Source organism: Solanum stenotomum, chromosome 2 (genome assembly GCF_019186545.1).
Source record: "Solanum stenotomum isolate F172 chromosome 2, ASM1918654v1, whole genome shotgun sequence".
Classification (NCBI taxonomy): Eukaryota; Viridiplantae; Streptophyta; class Magnoliopsida; order Solanales; family Solanaceae; genus Solanum; species Solanum stenotomum.
In genome coordinates, this window is record NC_064283.1 from 18,510,078 (window position 1) to 18,529,225 (window position 19,148).

The 19,148-nt window shown below is 35.1% G+C and overlaps 3 protein-coding genes across 6 annotated transcripts; all 3 read left to right on the forward strand.

The window, feature by feature from the left end:
* The first annotated feature begins 647 nt into the window (after positions 1–647).
* Positions 648–7,287, forward strand: LOC125855225 (bifunctional aspartate aminotransferase and glutamate/aspartate-prephenate aminotransferase). The gene is made up of 10 exons (XM_049534923.1): positions 648–901; positions 3,082–3,316; positions 3,415–3,508; positions 3,587–3,690; positions 4,600–4,848; positions 4,952–5,065; positions 5,190–5,273; positions 5,636–5,806; positions 5,986–6,099; positions 6,978–7,287. The coding sequence occupies exons 1-10, from the start codon at positions 765–767 to the stop codon at positions 7,116–7,118; spliced, it is 1,443 nt and encodes a 480-aa protein (XP_049390880.1). The 5' UTR covers positions 648–764; the 3' UTR covers positions 7,119–7,287.
* Positions 7,288–8,801: 1,514 nt separating this feature from the next.
* On the forward strand, positions 8,802–10,438 carry LOC125855235 (protein NEN4). Its single transcript, XM_049534938.1, has 6 exons — positions 8,802–9,294; positions 9,368–9,414; positions 9,496–9,559; positions 9,647–9,724; positions 9,818–9,997; positions 10,088–10,438. Exons 1-6 carry the CDS (start codon positions 8,842–8,844, stop codon positions 10,175–10,177), a joined length of 912 nt encoding a protein of 303 aa, XP_049390895.1. The 5' UTR covers positions 8,802–8,841; the 3' UTR covers positions 10,178–10,438.
* A 3,878-nt stretch (positions 10,439–14,316) lies between these two features.
* On the forward strand, positions 14,317–19,094 carry LOC125855224 (uncharacterized). 4 transcript variants are annotated; one of them, XM_049534919.1, is made up of 6 exons: positions 14,317–14,403; positions 14,710–15,349; positions 15,443–16,438; positions 17,010–17,130; positions 18,115–18,351; positions 18,460–19,094. In XM_049534919.1, exons 2-3 carry the CDS (start codon positions 14,713–14,715, stop codon positions 16,318–16,320), a joined length of 1,515 nt encoding a protein of 504 aa, XP_049390876.1. In that variant the 5' UTR covers positions 14,317–14,403; positions 14,710–14,712; the 3' UTR covers positions 16,321–16,438; positions 17,010–17,130; positions 18,115–18,351; positions 18,460–19,094. The 4 variants fall into 4 exon arrangements, with proteins under 4 accessions (XP_049390876.1, XP_049390878.1, XP_049390879.1 ...); XM_049534921.1 differs by lacking the exon at positions 18,115–18,351; XM_049534922.1 differs by lacking the exon at positions 17,010–17,130.
* Positions 19,095–19,148: the final 54 nt, after the last annotated feature.

Here is a 19,148-nt window from a genome sequence, read left to right on the forward strand (position 1 = left end):
AGTGTTTAATAAATATAGTGTTTGGATAAATTGTATCGTTCTTTGTTGTTATATAATGTCACACATTTATAATTTGAATGATAAAGCTAAGAAAAGTAGGGTACGAGATAGATCTGCTATGAAAATGTAAAGTAAAAGATGAAATAATTATTAAACAATAGTAATTAAATACAAAATGAGAAGAAAATATTAATGTAACAACGCGATCACACCCAATCGATCGTTACATAAAATGAGTCTTTTTATCGTTACCTAATAATAAATTTAAACGATACTATATAATAAAATTTAAAAAATTATTAAAATAACTATTATATTTAAACTAACCATACATGTAAAAAAAAACAAAGCAAATAAGAAAAGAAAAAAAACAACTACTTCACCAACCAAGAAGAGCAAAGCAGCCTCCAACAACAATTAGGCTTCTTCTTCTAATAATCTTACCAACCCTCTTCCATTTCTCTATATAAAAATAAAATCAACTTTGGCTTATAAAAAATTTCTTAAAAAAGAAGAAGAAGAGCATCATGATAGATTTATTCTAAAACAAAAAAAAAAAAAGTAATAAGTACAAGAAAAGAAAAAAGAAACAACTTCACCAACCAAAAAGAGCAAATCAGCCTCCAACAACAATTAGGCTTCTTCCTCTAATTTTACCAACCCACTCCCATTTCTCTATATAAAAATATTTATTCCATCGCCCAAATGAAGTTTCATCATCCACTTGAAAACCCAACTTTGAAATTGCTTATAGAACCCACCAAATGACTGCTGCTTCATCTTCTTCTCTACTGGGTTCATCAAGAATTGGTTCAAGACCCACCATTTCTAGACTTCATTCAGATTCACTCAACCCCAGATCAATCTCCTTCTCTTCTACCCTCCAAGGTCTCCCTCTCAGGTAATTTAATCCCTTACCTTGTTGTTTTCTTGGTTGTTAATTGTAATTACCTCAAAGAATTTTGAATTGTTAACAAAATATTAAAGTTGGTGGATTTAGTTTTTGTTTAGTTAGAGGAATCTTATTGATAGTATGTTTTCTGGACTTGAGAAAATGCTTAGGAAGGTGAAAGTTTCGATTTTTATGCAGTAGAGGTTCGATCTTTAGGGAGGAGGAAGGGGATAGGAAGTCACAGTTAGAAGGTTATATACTTTGAACATGTAGATATCATACTGGGGTTGGTTGAAAAATTTTAATTTTGTATTCATATACTTTTTAAAAGTGTGTTCAATCCCCAAAATGACGTCAATTGCTTCGGAGTTGGAGTCAATGTGTAATAACCCAGACAAATCAATAAACTAACTGATTATATTCGCTTTAACTAAACAGAATTACAAGCCACTAATAGCAATGAAACACTAAAACAAAGTTTGAATGAAATAAAGAGGAGTTGAGAAGAGAAATACACCAGAAAGATAGATGAGATAGCAGAATCCCGATACACAAGAATAGCCTAGTTTCTTATGACTCCTGATAGCTACTTGTATACTTTGCACTTGTAGATATCATACTGGGGTTTTAAAAGTTTTAATCTTGTATTCATCTCTTTTCAAAAGAGTGTTCAATCCCCAAAATGACATCAATTGCTTCGGTGTTGGAGTCTATGTATCGTCTTGACTTTTCTGGGAAGAAATGTGTATCACCGGATTCACAAGTAATTAAGCTGGTTCTCCTTCTAGAGGATCTATTCCCACGTTGTTTAAAGATCTGTCGCTGGAGGTAGAACTATCCGTAGTGTATGAAAAGAAAAGAGAATGGATGATCATGAAAACTAAACTAGGAGGGTACTTAAAAAGATTCGTGCAGCACTCCAGCATTTGCTGCAGAGTTGTAGCATTGAGGAATTAGTCTTGGTGGAGAGAAAATGCTAAGAGTGAAAAAAATCGGAGAAGAAAATTTTATATTGTTATTGATTTTTATGTCGATCACCGTTAATTGTTTCTGCTCTTTAAAGAGCTAGGTTGTATGAAATTAATAAGGGAAAAAAAGTATGAGGTCCACATGACAAAAGAAAGTTTGTTAGAAAAGGAAGGAAAAGTTAACAGAAGGATGATTTTGGTGAAGTTTGGTAAACTTAAAGGATGTTGCTGGTTAAGTAGGATAGCATAAGGATGTAATGGAGGCTAGGGTGAAATAATAGGGATGATTTTGGTCAAAAACTCTTATAGTAATTGACACTCTATGAAACCTTGGGCCACAAAACTAATTAATGTCATCACTGTTATTAGTTTTCTAATTAATAGTTAGTGGCTAAGAAAGAAGATAATGCTACAGAGAGAGCCACTGCTAGAATCTTAAGTACAATCATATTTTGATAAAGAATCTTAGCATAATCATTTTTTGATAAAGAATCTTAAGCATAATCATTTTCTGATAAAGAACCTTAAGTATAATCCTTTTTTGGTAAAGATGTTAAGTATGATTATTTTTTGATAAAGAATTGCAAGTATAACCAATTAACCATTATTTAATGATGGTGACGTATGTGTAATATTTCTTCTTATTTATTGGGGACAACAAGCCTTCTCTTTTCCTTTTGTTCTCTCACTATTGTTTTTCTAATCTATTGTGTTATTTTTTATTTTTTTTTGACATTCAATCTTTAGCTACCCTGGTTCTGCTTATAAAATGTTTCCAATTGCAAAGATAGCGTCTCCCTGTCAATTTTGGTGTATTACCTGATTTTCATTCTAGGCCATCCCAAGAAGGTTAACCTTTTAACCGTAAGTGAGAAAAGTTGTGATATTGAAATGTGTGAATGAACATGTAAATGCGATTTGCTACTTTTATTATTTGAACTTATTATTACCAGTCAAGAAAAGAAAGGGGAAAAGGAAAGAAAGAGAGCTTGAAGAGATATCATTTTTATAGAAAGGTAACACGAGCTTGAGGAGAAATCTTTTCACTGTTTTTATCCTCTCTCTGACAAAGACATAAAAACATGGACTTTCCTATATTTGCTGTTCTCTAATAACATGAAATAAGGATGTGTCATTGAACCATTGTAAGCATTCTGTAAAAAAATACTCCTCCTATATGTTTTTGCTGAATCAGAATATTTGTTTATATATGTCTGGCAGATCTTCAGGGTCAAAGAGACAGCTATACTCACGTGGAACAGGTTCAGTTGTCACAGCACAGAACATGGACAGAGTTGAGGTTGATCTCTCTCTCAGCCCCAGGGTAAATTCAGTAAAGCCTTCAAAAACGGTTGCTATAACTGATCAGGCAACTGCCCTCGTGCAAGCTGGTGTACCTGTTATTAGGTTAGCAGCTGGTGAACCTGATTTTGATACTCCAGCCCCAATTGCAGAGGTAATATTTCGTAATCACGTAACCTGATCTGTACCTATTCTGAGGAAATCAATGTTCTACTCTTTTCTCTATTTACTAAATTAGTCTCACTTATTCAGGCTGGCATAAATGCAATTCGTGAAGGTCATACCAGGTATACACCAAATGCAGGTACAATGGAACTTCGATCGGCTATTTGTCAGAAATTAAAAGGTACTAATTTCTCTAGTTTATGTTCATTACACAGTTTTTTGTTTCTATTTACTTTTCTGATCTAATTTCTTGATGTAGAGGAGAACGGGCTATCATACACTCCTGATCAGATTGTGGTAAGCAATGGGGCAAAACAAAGTAGTGTTCAGGCAGTGCTTGCAGTTTGTTCTCCAGGGGATGAGGTAACTCTACACATCCAAGGTTTATTAACTTTCCACATAATTGTCATTTCCATGTTGAATTATTATAACATGTCTTCTTTATAATTTTTTTGTTATAACGGGTCTTCCCACAATTTCACTTTGGTGGTGAATGACTTAAAAAGTTGATAACTGTTTGATATTTTAAACGCCTCTTTTTCTTTTGATTGCTGCACTCATTGTTTGGATACAAAATTTTAACTCAAAAGAGTTATTTTGTTTTTCACTAAAGGAAGTGCCAGCATATTTCACCTTTTCTCTATTGTTTAATCTCTTGGTAGAAAAATACTATAGCTGGTTTAATTGTGACGGGAAATATACACCCTTCGGGGTGGCCTAGTGGTTTGAGCTTGGGACTTCCATGTTGGAGGTCTCAAGTTTGAAACCCCTTGCCAGCGAAAGCAAGGGGTTTGCCTTCTGGGTCGAGCTTGTCGCACCAGGTTTGCCTAGTGCGGGTTACCTCTCCTATGTGGTTTGCGAGCTATTGCATAGGAGCGGGGGTTTTACCCTGTGCGCACCCAAAGGGTAGCGGCTGCGGGTTTCCCTTGTCATCAAAAAAAAATTGTGACGGGAAATATAATGTTATAGTACCATTACTTAAATCAGTTTTCTGCATTCCTCCCCTTCCCCCTGAAAAGAGAATTTTCATTTTGGTGAAGTATCTACCGTTTGTCTTCTCTCTATCTTAAAGTATCAGATGCAGGGAATAAGGTTTGATACTCTTTAGTTTTTCCTCCTCGAATATGGATGTTAAGCAGTGGAATTTTACAATAGAAATCACTCAATTAGTATTGCCATAGTGACAGTTTATGTACTGAAGATTGTTTGTTAGCTCTGAGATATAAGTACTTCAGAAGTTTGTTGGCTTATTAACCCACATACACGGCACAGGTTCTTATTCCAGCTCCCTATTGGGTGAGTTACCCTGAAATGGCAAGGATGGCAGATGCAACGCCTGTGATTCTTCCGACCAGCATATCTGAAGATTTTCTATTAGATCCAAAGCTTCTTGAATCTAAACTGACTGCAAAGTCAAGAGTTCTGATTCTTTGTTCTCCATCCAACCCAACAGGGTCTGTTTACCCTCGGAAATTGCTTGAGGAGATTGCTGAGATTGTGGCTAGGCATCCGAGGCTTCTTGTAGGTTCATCATATCTAACTCGTCCTGAATATGATCCCAATCTGTTCTTTGAATCTGAACTAACCCCTTCCCGCCCCACAAAAAATGCTTTCTGGTCTGCAGGTTATATCAGATGAAATTTACGAACACATTATTTATGCACCAGCAACTCATACCAGCTTTGCATCTTTGCCTGGTATGTGGGATAGGACTCTCACTGTAAATGGTTTCTCTAAGGTAATGCAGCTCTTATTGTATGAAAATTATAATTCCTTAGTTCTTCCTTGGCAATGACTATTTCTTTTACATATATTGGAATATATATCTGGAGGTGTGCCTTATAATATATGCATTCTTGTAGGCCTTTGCAATGACTGGTTGGAGACTTGGCTATATTGCTGGTCCTAAACACTTTATTTCTGCATGTAATAAGTTACAGAGCCAGGTAATATCTTTTGTTCTTAATAAGTTTATCGACTTAAATGAATGTGGTATTTTTCCTTCGGAACTCTTATTAACAAGTTAACTGGTCTGGAAACTGAGTTTCATTATTGGATTTTGTTTAACAAGATTGACAAAACCAGTTTTCATCCGACCATATGTATTGGGGTGTGTTTAATGTGGCCATTGAAGTACTTTCATTGAATGTGGTCTTTTATTTGGGCAGAATTTTAACCTATTCACTATAGACCCATGGAAAATAGTAAAAGACGTGTTCACTGTCTAAATAACAGTCTTCATATTATCCAGTGTCTATTTCCTCCTATGTGAGAGTTCACTTTTAAATCTATTTCTCTGCTGTTGCAGTTCACATCAGGTGCAAGTAGCATCTCCCAAAAGGCAGGTGTGGCTGCTCTGGGACTGGGCTATGCTGGTGGAGAAGCAGTTGCAACTATGTTAAAAGCATTTCGTGAGCGGCGAGATTTCCTTGTCAAGAGCTTTGGGGAAATTGATGGTGTCAAAATTTCAGAGCCTCGGGTAACAGTCCAGTTGTATGAAATATGAGTGTACTTAATAGTAAAGTTTCTTGATGGAGGACTTGAAAAGTAGAGAAACAGGATTATGTGCATCGAGTAGTTGTAGACTCTGCTCACTTATTTCCTTTTTGCACTCTTACCCTGATAAATTGAGCCCAAACTTCCTGTTTTCTTTTGCAGGGAGCATTTTATTTATTTATTGATTTAAGCTCTTATTACGGAGTAGAGGTTGATGGATTTGGCACCGTCAACAACTCAGAATCTCTTTGCCGATATTTACTGGATAAATCTCAAGTAAGATTCTTCATTTTTTGAACTTTAATAAGCATAATTACAAAATGACAGATGTGCAGGATGTTTAGTTACCTAAAGGACCAAAGTTGCTTGCACTAAAAATAATTTCAAGGATACAGTCTCTTGACCTTTATTCAGAAAATATGGATACTGCAGCTTTCAAACAACTCTTAATACTGACCATGTGAGCGTTATCTACTTGAGCATCTAACTTGTGGATTCTGCAGAAAAGCTTTCCATCTTAACTATGTCATTCTCGATTGTTAGGCAAATATAATCTGGTCAAAATCCAGAAAGACAATTCTAGAAAAATCTGACAGCTGTGCATTAGGTCCTTGCTAGGGGCGGAACTATGGGTTCATCGTTGTTTGCTTTATCAAAAAAAAAAAAAAAACTATGGGTTCATCGTTAGAAAGTTACACTGTGTATATAAGGTCAATTCATTTATGAGTGTATAGATATTAAGTTTTGAATCCCCTTAACATAATATGAACTTTAGCTCAGCAGCTGAAGGTCTTAATGTTTAGCCCATTGTTGCAGATTCGATTCTCGCTAGAGAGATATTCTTTCTACTTTTTTGAATAAAGGGGGGCTGCCCAGTGCACTAAAAGCTACCGCTATGCACAGGGTCCGGGGAAGCGCCTGACCATGAGGGCCTATTGTATGCATGCAGCCTTACCTTGCATTTTTGCAAGAGGCTGTTTTCAACGCTTGAACCCGTGTTCTCCTGGTCACATGGCAGCAACTTTACCTGCTACTCCCCCCCTCCCCTCTTCTTTTTACTTTTTATGAATTCATTCTCAAAAGGTTCTAGCTCCTTGCCACTCATTTCTTTTCTCCATTCCCTAATGCATGTGCCTCACTCTTACCTTAAACAGGTTGCGCTTGTCCCCGGGGATGCATTTGGGGATGACACATGTGTCCGTATCTCCTATGCAGCATCGCTTTCGACCTTGCAGGCAGCTGTGGAGAGAATCAAGAAAGCATTGATTACTCTCAAACCTCCTGTTCCAGTGTAAAACATGCATCAGTAATGTTTGCTTATTTGGGTTCTGCTACAACCAAACATGCATAAATAATGTGTAGTCTGACCCAACCCTCCATGTTCTCTCATTATATGTACACTGAAATTGTTAAATTTGTGTGCAATTTCTTGGCTGATGATTGAAAATGAAAATAATTGAGTGACATTTATCTCTAAAATTACGAGTTAGTGATGTAGAATTAGTCACAATTTTACCCCTCAACTATTAATTTGTACTTAACTATGCCCTTTGTAAGTAATTGGAAAATATGTCCGAAGGTTCCTTACCAGCAGAGGCGTACTGACGTGGTGAGGCCGGGGTCATGTGCACCCACTAACTTCGAGAACAATTCTCTTTCTATATATATAGTACTCCCTTTGTTCCTTTGTAGTTGTTACGTTGTGCTTTTCGAAAGTCAAATTGACTAATTTTCAAAGCTAAATTAGATTACATTAATTTGATTATTTAAATTAAAATGTTAGCTATTCAAAAACTATATGAAAAGTGTTTTTTGACTCCACCTCTATTTACTAGTTTTTTTTAATTCAGAAGACTCGAACTTGAGACCTTTCTTTAAGAATTGACAAATCCTATTCAATCCCACAACCTTGGTGGTGTGACAAGGAAGTTCAATTGACAACATCTCATTTGATAGATCTAATTTATTGTATTTCATATTTTGATGAATTTATTTATTATATCTCATATTTCGTTAAAGGAAGTAGTTTTATGAATTATGAAAAATTTAGACATAATTTAACGGATCAAAAAAGAGTTAACGTGTGATAATATGGTACCATGTGACTTGTGAGCATGTGTTGCCAACTTTTTCTGTTAACTAACGTAAGGGAACAGGGAATTACTTATCTTGTTGGACTTCCTTTTGTTTCAATTTCTCATTAATTAATAAAATAAAATAAAAACGTATTTTAATATTTTTAAACCACCAAAAAGGCAATAGTAATTGCATGTTTTTTTTATATTACTATTCAAAACGTGTAATCTTTCTATTCTTATTATGTTCATCTTGAGTCCAATGTAAAGTTGTACTTTCTCGAGTTAAAACTTATTTAGCCTAACTAATATTTTTAACTTTTTAGGACTACTTTTATAAAGTTGTACTTTCTTTATACTACTTCTTCCGCGTTTCAATTGTGTGACATAGTTTGAACTGATGAAGAGGTTAATAAAGAAATGAAGATTTTTGAAATTTGTGATATAAAACATGATGTAACATTTGTGTGTGGCTATAAAACTATTGAAACTTATGATCTTAAACATGCCATAACATTTGTGTGATGATGAAATTAAACTTCTCATTAAGAATAAAATAACAAGTGTGAAATTAACAATACGATACGATACATTATGAAATAATACGTAACAACGAAGACAATTTATCCAACTAATATCAGGTTGACAATACCATTGAGAGTAGGAGAGGGAATGTTACCTATCTAACTGGAATTCCCTTTAAAAGGATATCATCAAGTAGAAGCTAAGGACAACTTTGTACAAACACCAAAACATAGTCTAACTTGATTTACAATACAATCTACCAATTAATGTCTCTCATACACATGAAAGAATATTCTTCAATCTTTACATTCTTTGATTTTTTTTCATATATATATAACACAAATGGACCATCATTTCCATCACTTCATCAAATAACAAACTATCTTACAACTTGTTGAACCCCTAAAAGGAAAAGAAAATGGCAACTCCTAACATTTCAATCAACAAAAGGTCCTCAGAGATTGTGTTTTTCGACTTGGAAACAAACGTTCCATCGAAACCTGGACAGAAATTTTGGGTGTTGGAGTTTGGTGCAATGGTAGTTTGTTCAAGAAAGCTTGTTGAACTTGAGAGCTACTGCACCCTTATTAGGCCAGGGGACTTGTCAGTTGTTGGATTAAAGTCAGGGAGAGTCGATGGTATTACGCGAAAAGCAGTTGCTGATGCACCTTCATTTGAACAAGTTGCACAAAAGATCTTCAACATTTTGGATGGTAGGATTTGGGCAGGTCATAACATACAGAGATTCGATTGTGTTCGTATTAAGGCAGCTTTCGCTGAAATTGGTTGCCCTGCACCTGTGCCTGTTGGAATTATCGATTCCTTAGGTGTTTTATCTGAGAAATTTGGTAAAAGAGCTGGAAACATGAAGGTATACCATGTACATTTCACTCAATATAAAGTTCAATTTTGACTATTGCTTCTTAAATTATTCGTTATTGTAGATGGCTTCGTTAGCAGCTTACTTTGATCTCGGGGAGCAAAAACACAGGTTAGACTCAAAAGCTTGAACTTTATGGTAAAAAAATCATGAAAATGGATCCTAATTTGGATTGTTTAACGTGAATGGCAGGAGCTTAGACGATGTTCGGATGAATTTGGAAGTCCTAAAACATTGTGCAACAGTTCTATTTCTTGTATGTTTTGTAACTTATCTTATCGTGGCAAAACCATTTCCAAGTTTGATTATATTTTGCTTAATCGCGATTCATTTCTACTGTTAGGAATCAAGTCTACCAGATTTGTCAATTGGGAACTGTCAAGGCACATCCAGCATTACTACAAGAAGTAGAAGCCAAGTGGTATGTATGCATATTGATCAAATTAAATACACGACCTTTTATGTGATCAAGAAAATAAAACTTATGAGGTTATTTTTTTTTGTTTCTTATCAGCATAATATTCCAACTTCTCCTATCGATAAGTGGCAGAGTAGTCCTTCCTCAATAACAACAAGGAGTAGTAGCAGAGGGAAATTTCCATGCAGAGAAGAAACAAGCCGGAAATCTCCTCCATCGACAAGTGCTATTGGATATCAAAGAACTGTTCCTTATGCAAGACAAAGTTTGGGAAAGGTTGATTTTTCGTTAACTCTTTACTATATGCATGATGGTATTAGTTCATTTTCTGACTTTAGATTTTGGAATTATTGGACTATTCATTAGGTGACTGCAGGTGTGAGGAACTTGTTGTGTAAAGCTCAAAACAAGCCTCTGAATACTTTACTAAAGCATTCGCAGACTCTCTTCCGATGAACAACATGAATCGATCCTTCTCTCATTTATCGGATCATTCAAGCATAAGGGGTGCATAGATACCTACAAGTTAACTTTCTTGGAAAATGCCTGGAGGAATTATTTTGGTCCCCTATGTGCCTGTTGATGGAAAATTCACTTGGTTCTAAGTTAACGATTCTGTATTCTTTGGTTACTGATTCTTCAAGTTGTGGAGTTCTCTGTAAATGTTTGTACCTCTCAATGAATAAATTTCAGCTGATATTCTTTGATTCGAGCCAAGTGAAAAGCTAGCTATCATTCTAAGGAGCGTTAAACTGGCATTAGATGTATGTAACTGAACCCCAATGTACGCGAAATTGACTCACATATATAGCAGATTGAAACTTCAAACATACACATATGTTATAACATGATATGATAATGTTCAATTCAAGCTAAAGATTGAACGCCACAACTTAATTCGTTCTTACAATGACAGGGAGCAATAGTACTATTAGCTCCTTTTTATTATAGTATCATTGATTAATGAACAATTTTTGAACAAGAAACCTTAATGATACCTATACAATGTATAATTATCAATCTTAATGATACCAATACTGTATATGATCCTGATTTTGTATCTAACGAAAGGAGGTATGGGCTGTAACTTTTTTTTTTTTTGAGAGAATGAGTGTTTCTTGAATTACTTGAATTGAGATATGAATATATAATTATTTTGAATTTTATGGCCCGTAGTTTTTAAAAGTTGTTGTGTATTTGTCTTGGGGTTCTTTTTTGTGTCAGCCAATGCCTCTCCCTTCATGTGTTTTCATTTTCCACCTTTTAGAACTTCTTTTCACCTTTTCTCTGAAGAAACTTTGATGGGGTCTCTCCAGTCATTATACAAATGCAAAGTCAGGTTTCTGATAGCCAGCCTGAAATTTGAGAAGCATCCCAAAGAATTCCAAGAAGAAGCCTAGTACTGTTAAGTAAAAATCTGGATTTTATTGACAATCTTTTATCTTTGCAAAACTTTTTACAATTTCCTCGGTTCCTGTCCAATATTAGTTGATCATTATATTGTGAGAACTTTCTATTACTTTCTTAGTCTTATATTAGTTGATCATTATATTAAAATTGATTGTCTCGTATTAGTTGTCCATCTTACTAAATCAAGAAATGTAAATTAAATTTTTCCTATATTTGTAATGACCCAAAACGTCATTTTTGGATTTTTCTTTATATAAAATTATCGTTTTACCCCTCTCGATAGTTGACCCGAATCATGTATAATTAGCGTGTGAAGTTGGTTGGAAATTTTAAAGTATCTGAGTATCTATTATTATTATTTAATTAATGGATAATTTCAAATCAGTATTTTAGTTACTAATTAATGGGCCAAGTCCATGAGTTATTGAATATTCAGTACCATTTGGCCCATATATACGAGTAAATTAGAGTTAAATGAGGCTGGCATTTTTGAGAGTCAAAGCACGAACGAAAAGAGGAAAACTGTTGCGGCGGGCACACATTTACCAAAAGGCATCATGGATAATTGAGGTAAGGTTTCTGTTTGATGAAAAGAAAATTGTGAATTGGTAATCATTACCTAGTAGCACTTGTGGTGATTATGATTGGTTAGTAGGAATGGCTATTACTTGTATATGTATGTTGTTCGCGTAGGTTGAAGTTCTTGTTAGGTTCCTATGAGACAAAAGAATTAATTTATGGGTTTATCTTTGCATTATCATGAGATAGTGAATTGGGAGATAGGTAATAAGTGTGAGTGGATTAGTTCTAAAGGGTTTCAGTTTTCCAATTGGTAGTTACGGTGAATTAACATATTATCTTGGTAATTTATTATCCATATTTCCGTTAAGAATTTTCTTAAGATTATTACATTATGATTCAAGGTTTGATATATTGAAACTTAACCCTAGCCTTGAAATTTGAAAAAAACATGAGAATTAACATGTTAATGGACATCAAAATTTAGGAACTTGATTTTAGGTTTGTATGAGATTTTGGGTCTACGCTAGACCTATAGTAATATGGGTGTTGTTAGTTTCAAAATCTTACTATGGTTATCTATTTGAATAGATTGTATTGATTTGGAAGTCCAACAAAAGGGAAAATTCAAGTCCCAAAGTGATTGTTCCACTATTTGAGGCAAGTGAATTTCTAAACCCTTGTTAAGTGTATGTAATTCGTGTATTTCCTTGTAATATATGTTTGGGTGTAATGAGACTTGGTGATGGGTTGACTTGTCCACATTAATTAATTCTAAAGATGAAAAAGGGATAATAAAAGGCAATGTGATTAATCTTTTGTGTGTGATGTGTTGAGAATTGTTTGTGATGGGCATTAGTACGAGTACCGGTGTATAAAGGGAAAGTTTATTACTATAGAATGCGGATTGTAATCCGAGAATGCCAAAGCATATGGGCATTAACTGATATTATATATTGACTTGATTTATTATGTGTGATTGTGTTCTTTATTTAACCCGTATACTGGTGATAGCTAAGGTGACTACATATCATATTGATATTTGATTGAGATGCATCATCCATTTTATTGAAATCATATTCTGCACATGCATTGACATGAGATTGAGTATAAGTTGGGCACGTGAAGATCGTCCGTGCTGGGGATGGTGAGATGTTAAGATTATAATTTGGGCACGTGGAGATCGTCCGTGCGAAATTTGTTTGATTTATGATAGTGCGTGGAGATAGTCCGCACAGACACGTGGAGATCCTCCGTGTCGGTATATGGACCTCGTGAGTCCCCCATGGGTCATGAACTCTCGATGTATTTTCGAGGAGTATCATGTATATACGGTTGAGAGAGTACTTGGTATTCTGAGGCATATCATTTCATGGTGTCATATTGCATTGCATCCCATGACATACTTCATTCTTGATGAGTATCTGTTTTATTGATGGTTGGAAGTACTTGATATTTGATTACCTCTATTTGATGAACTTGATCTTGTGTGTTGCTGATATTGTAAGTGTCTTTTTGTGGAACTTTGATTGATGAATATGGAGCTTGTTGTTGAGAATATGTGATTGTTAGAATGTTGTTGTTGAGATATGTGCTTGTAAATTGTGAACTGTTAGTTTGGGTTGGTTTTATGTAGGTTGTAGTTGTGGAGGTTCGGTTGGGGTGTAAGGAGTACCCGTATTCTATCCCCTTAGTTTGTGTTTAGAAGTTTACTTGCTGAGTACCGTGTGGTTGGTACTCACCCCTTGCTACTACATTTTTTTGTAGGTTACTAGTCCGGACTTTCTTGATATTTTCTCTTCTCCTTGTCTGAGGCTTCTTATGGAGGTTTGTAAGGTAGTTGTTTTTCATTTCAGCGGACTTTCTTTCTCCTTAATTATGATCTTGTTCTATTCTAGAAATAATGTCATTGAACTTGTTTTTTCTTCAATGCTGTTATAACACATTAGAGGCTTGTACACGTGACAACCAGATTTTTGGGGTATTGCTGAGTTGATTATAAAAATTTCCGCATTTTATTGTAAGGGTTGAGTTTTAGGTTGACTTGTTTTGGTGGAATAAGACGAGTGCCATCACGTCCTTTTTTGGATCGTGACAATATTATCCTTGTATTTAATTCTTTTGAAAGTTTGTTTGTAAAATTTCCAAATAGTTTTTTTTTATGGTGAAAATCGATTTTTTTCGGTATTTTGGTTTTCAATATATGTTTTCACATTTTTGATATTTCAATTCGATTTTCGGTATGTATTTTGTATTTTTCGGTATAACCGAAATATATTATATTATAATATATATTAATATTATATTAATTATTAATACTCCCTCCGTCCCTTTTTACTTGTCCATATTTCCTTTTTTGGATGTCCCTATTTACTTGTCCATTTTGACAAATCAAGAAAAGACAACAATTTTTTTCCTATTATACCCTTATTTACACTTTTTGAAAATTGTAAAAGTGTATGTTGTTTCCCTCCAATTTATTTCACTTTAATTCAAATAAGTGGTTGTAATTTTGAAGTGAAAAGTTGTCATAAGGGTAAAATTGTAACTTCACTGTGCTAATCATTGTTGCCTTAATCTGTGTGCCATTTCTAAAGTGGACAACTAAAAAGGGACGGAGGGAGTATTAAATAATAAGTATTATAGGCCAACAAAATAAAAATTAGGTCATCACTGTCAACTTTTCAGCAATCAGCAGTGCGCCGCCGCACCTCCCGCCGACCGCCGCGACCAGCAGCAGCCAACCAGTCCAGGTATGATATATGATTATTTTTTGTTTTCTTGATTTATATTTTCTTCTTCCGTTTTTTATTTTTTTTATTTTCGCTTTTAGTTAGTGTGTGAATTGTGAAACCGAACCGAAATGGTATTCTGTACAACAAATGCAAGAACCGAAAACCGAAAAAACTGAAAAAAAAATGAAACCCAACAAATGCAATACAATATGCAGTTCTCCATCACTTTTTCAAGTGTTTATAGTCCACCAGAAGGCAATAAATGTTGTTTTAGCGAACTGACCCTTATCATTTATTTGATCAAATTTCTGCATTCCTTTTTAGATAATGGATGATAAAGTTATACCGGAGCTTACGGTAGATGATAAAATTGTAGCAGAGGTTACAATCCCGGAAAATGTTGCCAAAGAATTATTACTTGTGTCAAACTCATCTTCTTTAGAAACGGCATTCGAGAAGCTGATAGAACTTGCCAAGGAGGAGGGTGGACGGTTAGATCTGTCGTCCAAGAATGTTGTCACCACTGTCCTCCATCTCTGCCAGTCTCTGTCATCTAACTCTTACCGTCAGCTGCTTTTATCGTCTCTTAAGGTACTTAGAAATCTGTGTGCTGGGGAAATAAGAAATCAGAATGAGTTTCTTCAACAAAGAGGAGTTGAAATTGTTGTGGATGTTATTACATCTGTAGGACTTACTCCTGATCCTGATTGTATGATTATTCGAGTTGGGCTGCAACTTCTAGGAAACTACTCAGTGGGTGGGGGAGAACGTCAATGTGACGTGTGGTACCAATTGTTTCCTCATAAGTTCTTGAAGATTGCTAGAGTTAGAAGCCGGGAAATATGTGATCCTTTATGTATGGTCATTTACACTTGCTGTGATGGTACGGATGGACTGCTAACAGATTTATGTTCAGAACAAGGGTTTCCCATTCTGATAGAAATTTTGCGGACTGCATCAGCTGGTAAAGATCAGTGAATTTTGTAACTTCTGATATATTCAAAACTTTTGTTATTTGATTATTATGGTAAGCTTATGCTTTCATACTCTTTTGCAGTTGATCTTAAAGAAGTTTGGTTAAAGTTGTTACTCTCAAAACTTTGCATTGAGGGCTCTTACATCTCATCAATTTTCTTCAAATTACATTCATTTCCTTCCATTCAGAACAATGGTGTTGTTACACATGCAACTGATCAATTTGTTATTGAGCAGCCTTATCTGTTGAGTATACTTTCAGAAATCGTGAATGACCAAATAGAGCATATTGTTGTTTCTCATGATTTTGCTCTAAGTATCTTTGGGATATTGAAGAGTGCTTTTGTGGTCGTTGACTTTTCAATAAGAGGGAAAAGTGATCTTCCGGTGGGGTTTGCTCCTATTGATGTTCTAGGATACTCTCTCACCATCTTGAGAGATATTTGCGCTTCTGATCACATGACAAGCTCTAAGGAAGAAAGTTCAAAGGATGTCGTGGACGTACTTGTTTCCTCTGGGCTTATTGAATTTCTTTTGAACTTGCTTCGGGATCTTGAACCTCCAACGACAATTAGGAAAGCAATGAAGCAGGATCAGATAACGGAGGGGATAATATCTTCTTCATTTAGGTGTTGTCCATACCAAGGTTTCCGGAGAGATATTGTTTCCATCATTGGGAATTGTGCTTATAGGCGAAGGTACGTCCAAGATGAGATTAGGGATAAAAATGGGATCCTTTTACTGCTACAACAGTGTGTTATAGATGAAGATAATCCTTTCTTAAGGGAGTGGGGAATCTGGTGTGTGCGAAACCTATTGGAAGGGAATGCAGAAAACCAAGGGGCTATTACTGATTTGGAGCTTCAAGGAACTGTAGATGTTCCAGAACTTGCTAGACTTGGGCTTCGAGTAGAAGTTGATCCCGTAACTCGACGCACAAAGCTTGTGAATGCCTCATGATATGTCAAGATATGAAAGTAAAAGTTGCCACTTCTGGAGTTGACAAACTGATTGTTCAGGAGACTTGTTTTTTGGTTTGCTTAAGATTGATTGACATGTTCAGGGATGTCCATAAGAGGTAACACACGACTTCATCTTACCACATTTTTAGTAATAACTTATACTTTACCTCATAGATTGATAGGTTTCAGTTTGCATAATTAGTGGAAAAACTTAATATTATTAGACTTGTACTGTTCAAATTCCTTGTGTATAAAATCTACCCATATGCCATTAAGTATTAGTAACTACTTTTTTGGAACTTCCATTACGATGGGCTCAAAAGTGAACCTAGTTGAAATTTTGTGATTGGTGTAAAGTTTTAGTGGTAGAAAGAGTTAGATTTGATGAAAGATATCATGGGTTGCTAAAAATTTCTGATAGAAGTCCTGTTTTAGTTAATTGCTTCTTTATGGATACGTCCACCTCTGGTGCTGTATAATTGTAAAATAATGTTGTATTACCAGTTAGCTGCATTTCTTCTATCTTTCCTAATTTTCGCTTGTGGATCCTACTTTCACTTATTTCATACATATTCCGAGCTAGAGGCAATTTCATCCTGTCATTTCTGGTAGGAATCATTAGCAACTTTCATGTTCAGAGAAGTGCATTGACTGACTAACACCTGAGTTTTTATATTTATTTTCTAGGCTAGAGGTAAGACTCAAGAAGTGCACTTCCTGCCTTTTACACCTGTCAACAAGCGCACAACTATTACTTACATAGACTCTATGGCAATTGACATAGGGCTAGCAAATGTGACTTGAAAAGGTGAGCCATAACATGACAATCATAAGACTTCTTACTACAAGAATAGTATGACTCTTAATTAGATGAATAACTGTACATCATATTAATAATAAAAAATGGGATTCTCCTACATACAACTGATAAGTTTAGAACATCTTAAACAGTGTCTACTGCCGGTGCTTGCTTGACCCAAACTAAAGGATAATTTCTCGAGATAGCTTTGCTGCAAATATATTGAAACCTTTTTTTTTGTAGTTGTAATCTTGAGTTTCTGTTGCATCACTGTTTTTAATTGTGCATTAGGATTCTAAAGACTTTTTATCCAAGTGACCTTAAAGCATCCTAGCTTTCTTTTGTCCTGTTTTGGTCAATTCATTATCAACTTGACTCTAGGTTGAACTCATGAATTCACTTGAGCAATGCTTGAGCTTGATTCTCAGCTATGTACTTGGAACCACATAGTTCTGAGAGAAAAGGAAATCTTCTCTTGTAATCTGGCTGTGATAAGATCATGCAACTTAAGAAGCCATATACTTGAACTTGAGAAATCGAAAACTCAAGTACCAAAAATAAAGGTCACTGTATTTTATTTCTGAAATAGCTTTAATAGAAAAGCTGTTGTGTATGTCTTAGAGTTCTTTTTTGTGTCGGCCAGCCAATGCCTCTCCCTCCACATGTTTTTATTTTACCCCTTTTTTACTTTTTTCACCTTTCTCTAAAGAAAACTTTGATGGGGTCACTCCAGTCATTACACAAGTGCAAAGTCAGGTTTCTGGAATTTGAGAAGCATCCTAAAGAATTGAATTCCAAGTAGTAGCCTAGTGTTCCAGTAAAAATCTTGTTTTTATTTACAATCTTTTTATCTTCGCAGAACTTTTTATTACTCCCTCATATTGAGTCTCATTAGTTGATCATAGTATTTGCGAAAATAATGCAGCAAAAGCTACCTTAAAGTCCATTTTACTTGCAAGAATTATTAATATGCTTTTGTTTCTTTTCTTATAGCTTACTTCAAATTTAGATCTTGCAAGTCAAAATCCCTTTTGTCAATTGCCCCTCTCATTAGTAACAGCAAAAAAATTTCCCAAGATAACGCAATCCCTACCTGAACCTGAAACAGAAGATGACACAAGAAAACCTCAAGCTTCTCTTTAATGGCAAATACTAAAAAGTTCCCTCCTTTCTTCTTTGTTCTCTTCTGTTGCTACTTCATCTCCACATCAAGTTCAAATTTTGTACTAGGTAACATATTTGAAACAATCTTGGGAAAAAAAAAACGTCTTTTTTTTTTGTGGGGTTTCTTGGTTTTGTGTTTTCTTTCTTATGAATATGGTTCTTAATGTGTTGCAGAGATAAAAATGCAGCAAGACAAAAATGAGCCATATGTGGGAGTGGACATAGGTCAGATGTTTCCAATTTGCTTTCACCTGCAGACTTGGTTGCTTTTTTGCAATTACAGAAGATAACACACATAAGGCTTTATGATGCTGACCGTGATATACTCAAAGCACTAGCTAAGACCAAAATCAGGTAGTGGTGGAGGTGGTGGTGGAGGAGGTGGCGGACAAGGACGAGGTAGAAATACTAATGATGAGAATGGTGGTGGTTCTGGTTATGATGAAGGAGAAGGCAGTACTGGATATGGTGGCAATTATAGTAATAAAATGGTGGCATTGGAATGTGATTTTGTATGGGTATGGGATTTAGTTTTGGCATAGGAACAGTAAGTGAAAATTCTGGTCCTGTTGATGAAGCTAGCAAGAATGGTGAAAGACAACCTTAAAGTCTCTCAGTGCCAACTTTGCTCAACCTTAAAGCCATGTAAATTGTATTTGTTTTTTATTTCCTGCTCTAGTATTATTAAAGACAATAATTCGGATAAGATCACTGAAACAGAGAGATTCATGAGTCACAATTGTATTGTACAATGCCACAATGAGCAAAAGTATGCTGTCTTTGCATATTCATTTCAATAAAAGGAACTTTTACCATTTTTCTTCTTTTGTTTTTCCTATTTTGGTTGTATGATTGAACCAAAG

What these genes read in the sequence shown, in the direction of transcription:
- LOC125855225 (XM_049534923.1), top strand. Translation starts at nt 765, where the DNA reads ATGACTGCTGCTTCATCTTCTTCTCTACTGGGTTCATCAAGAATTGGT. An exon ending in CTAGGCATCCGAGGCTTCTT is followed by an intron (nt 4,849 to 4,951) that starts GTAGGTTCATCA and finishes TCTGGTCTGCAG; the next exon opens with GTTATATCAGATGAAATTTA. An exon ending in TCAAAATTTCAGAGCCTCGG is followed by an intron (nt 5,807 to 5,985) that starts GTAACAGTCCAG and finishes TTTCTTTTGCAG; the next exon opens with GGAGCATTTTATTTATTTAT.
- LOC125855235 (XM_049534938.1), top strand. Translation starts at nt 8,842, where the DNA reads ATGGCAACTCCTAACATTTCAATCAACAAAAGGTCCTCAGAGATTGTG. An exon ending in AAAGAGCTGGAAACATGAAG is followed by an intron (nt 9,295 to 9,367) that starts GTATACCATGTA and finishes TCGTTATTGTAG; the next exon opens with ATGGCTTCGTTAGCAGCTTA. An exon ending in CAAGAAGTAGAAGCCAAGTG is followed by an intron (nt 9,725 to 9,817) that starts GTATGTATGCAT and finishes GTTTCTTATCAG; the next exon opens with CATAATATTCCAACTTCTCC.
- LOC125855224 (XM_049534919.1), top strand. Translation starts at nt 14,713, where the DNA reads ATGGATGATAAAGTTATACCGGAGCTTACGGTAGATGATAAAATTGTA. An exon ending in TTTGCGGACTGCATCAGCTG is followed by an intron (nt 15,350 to 15,442) that starts GTAAAGATCAGT and finishes ACTCTTTTGCAG; the next exon opens with TTGATCTTAAAGAAGTTTGG.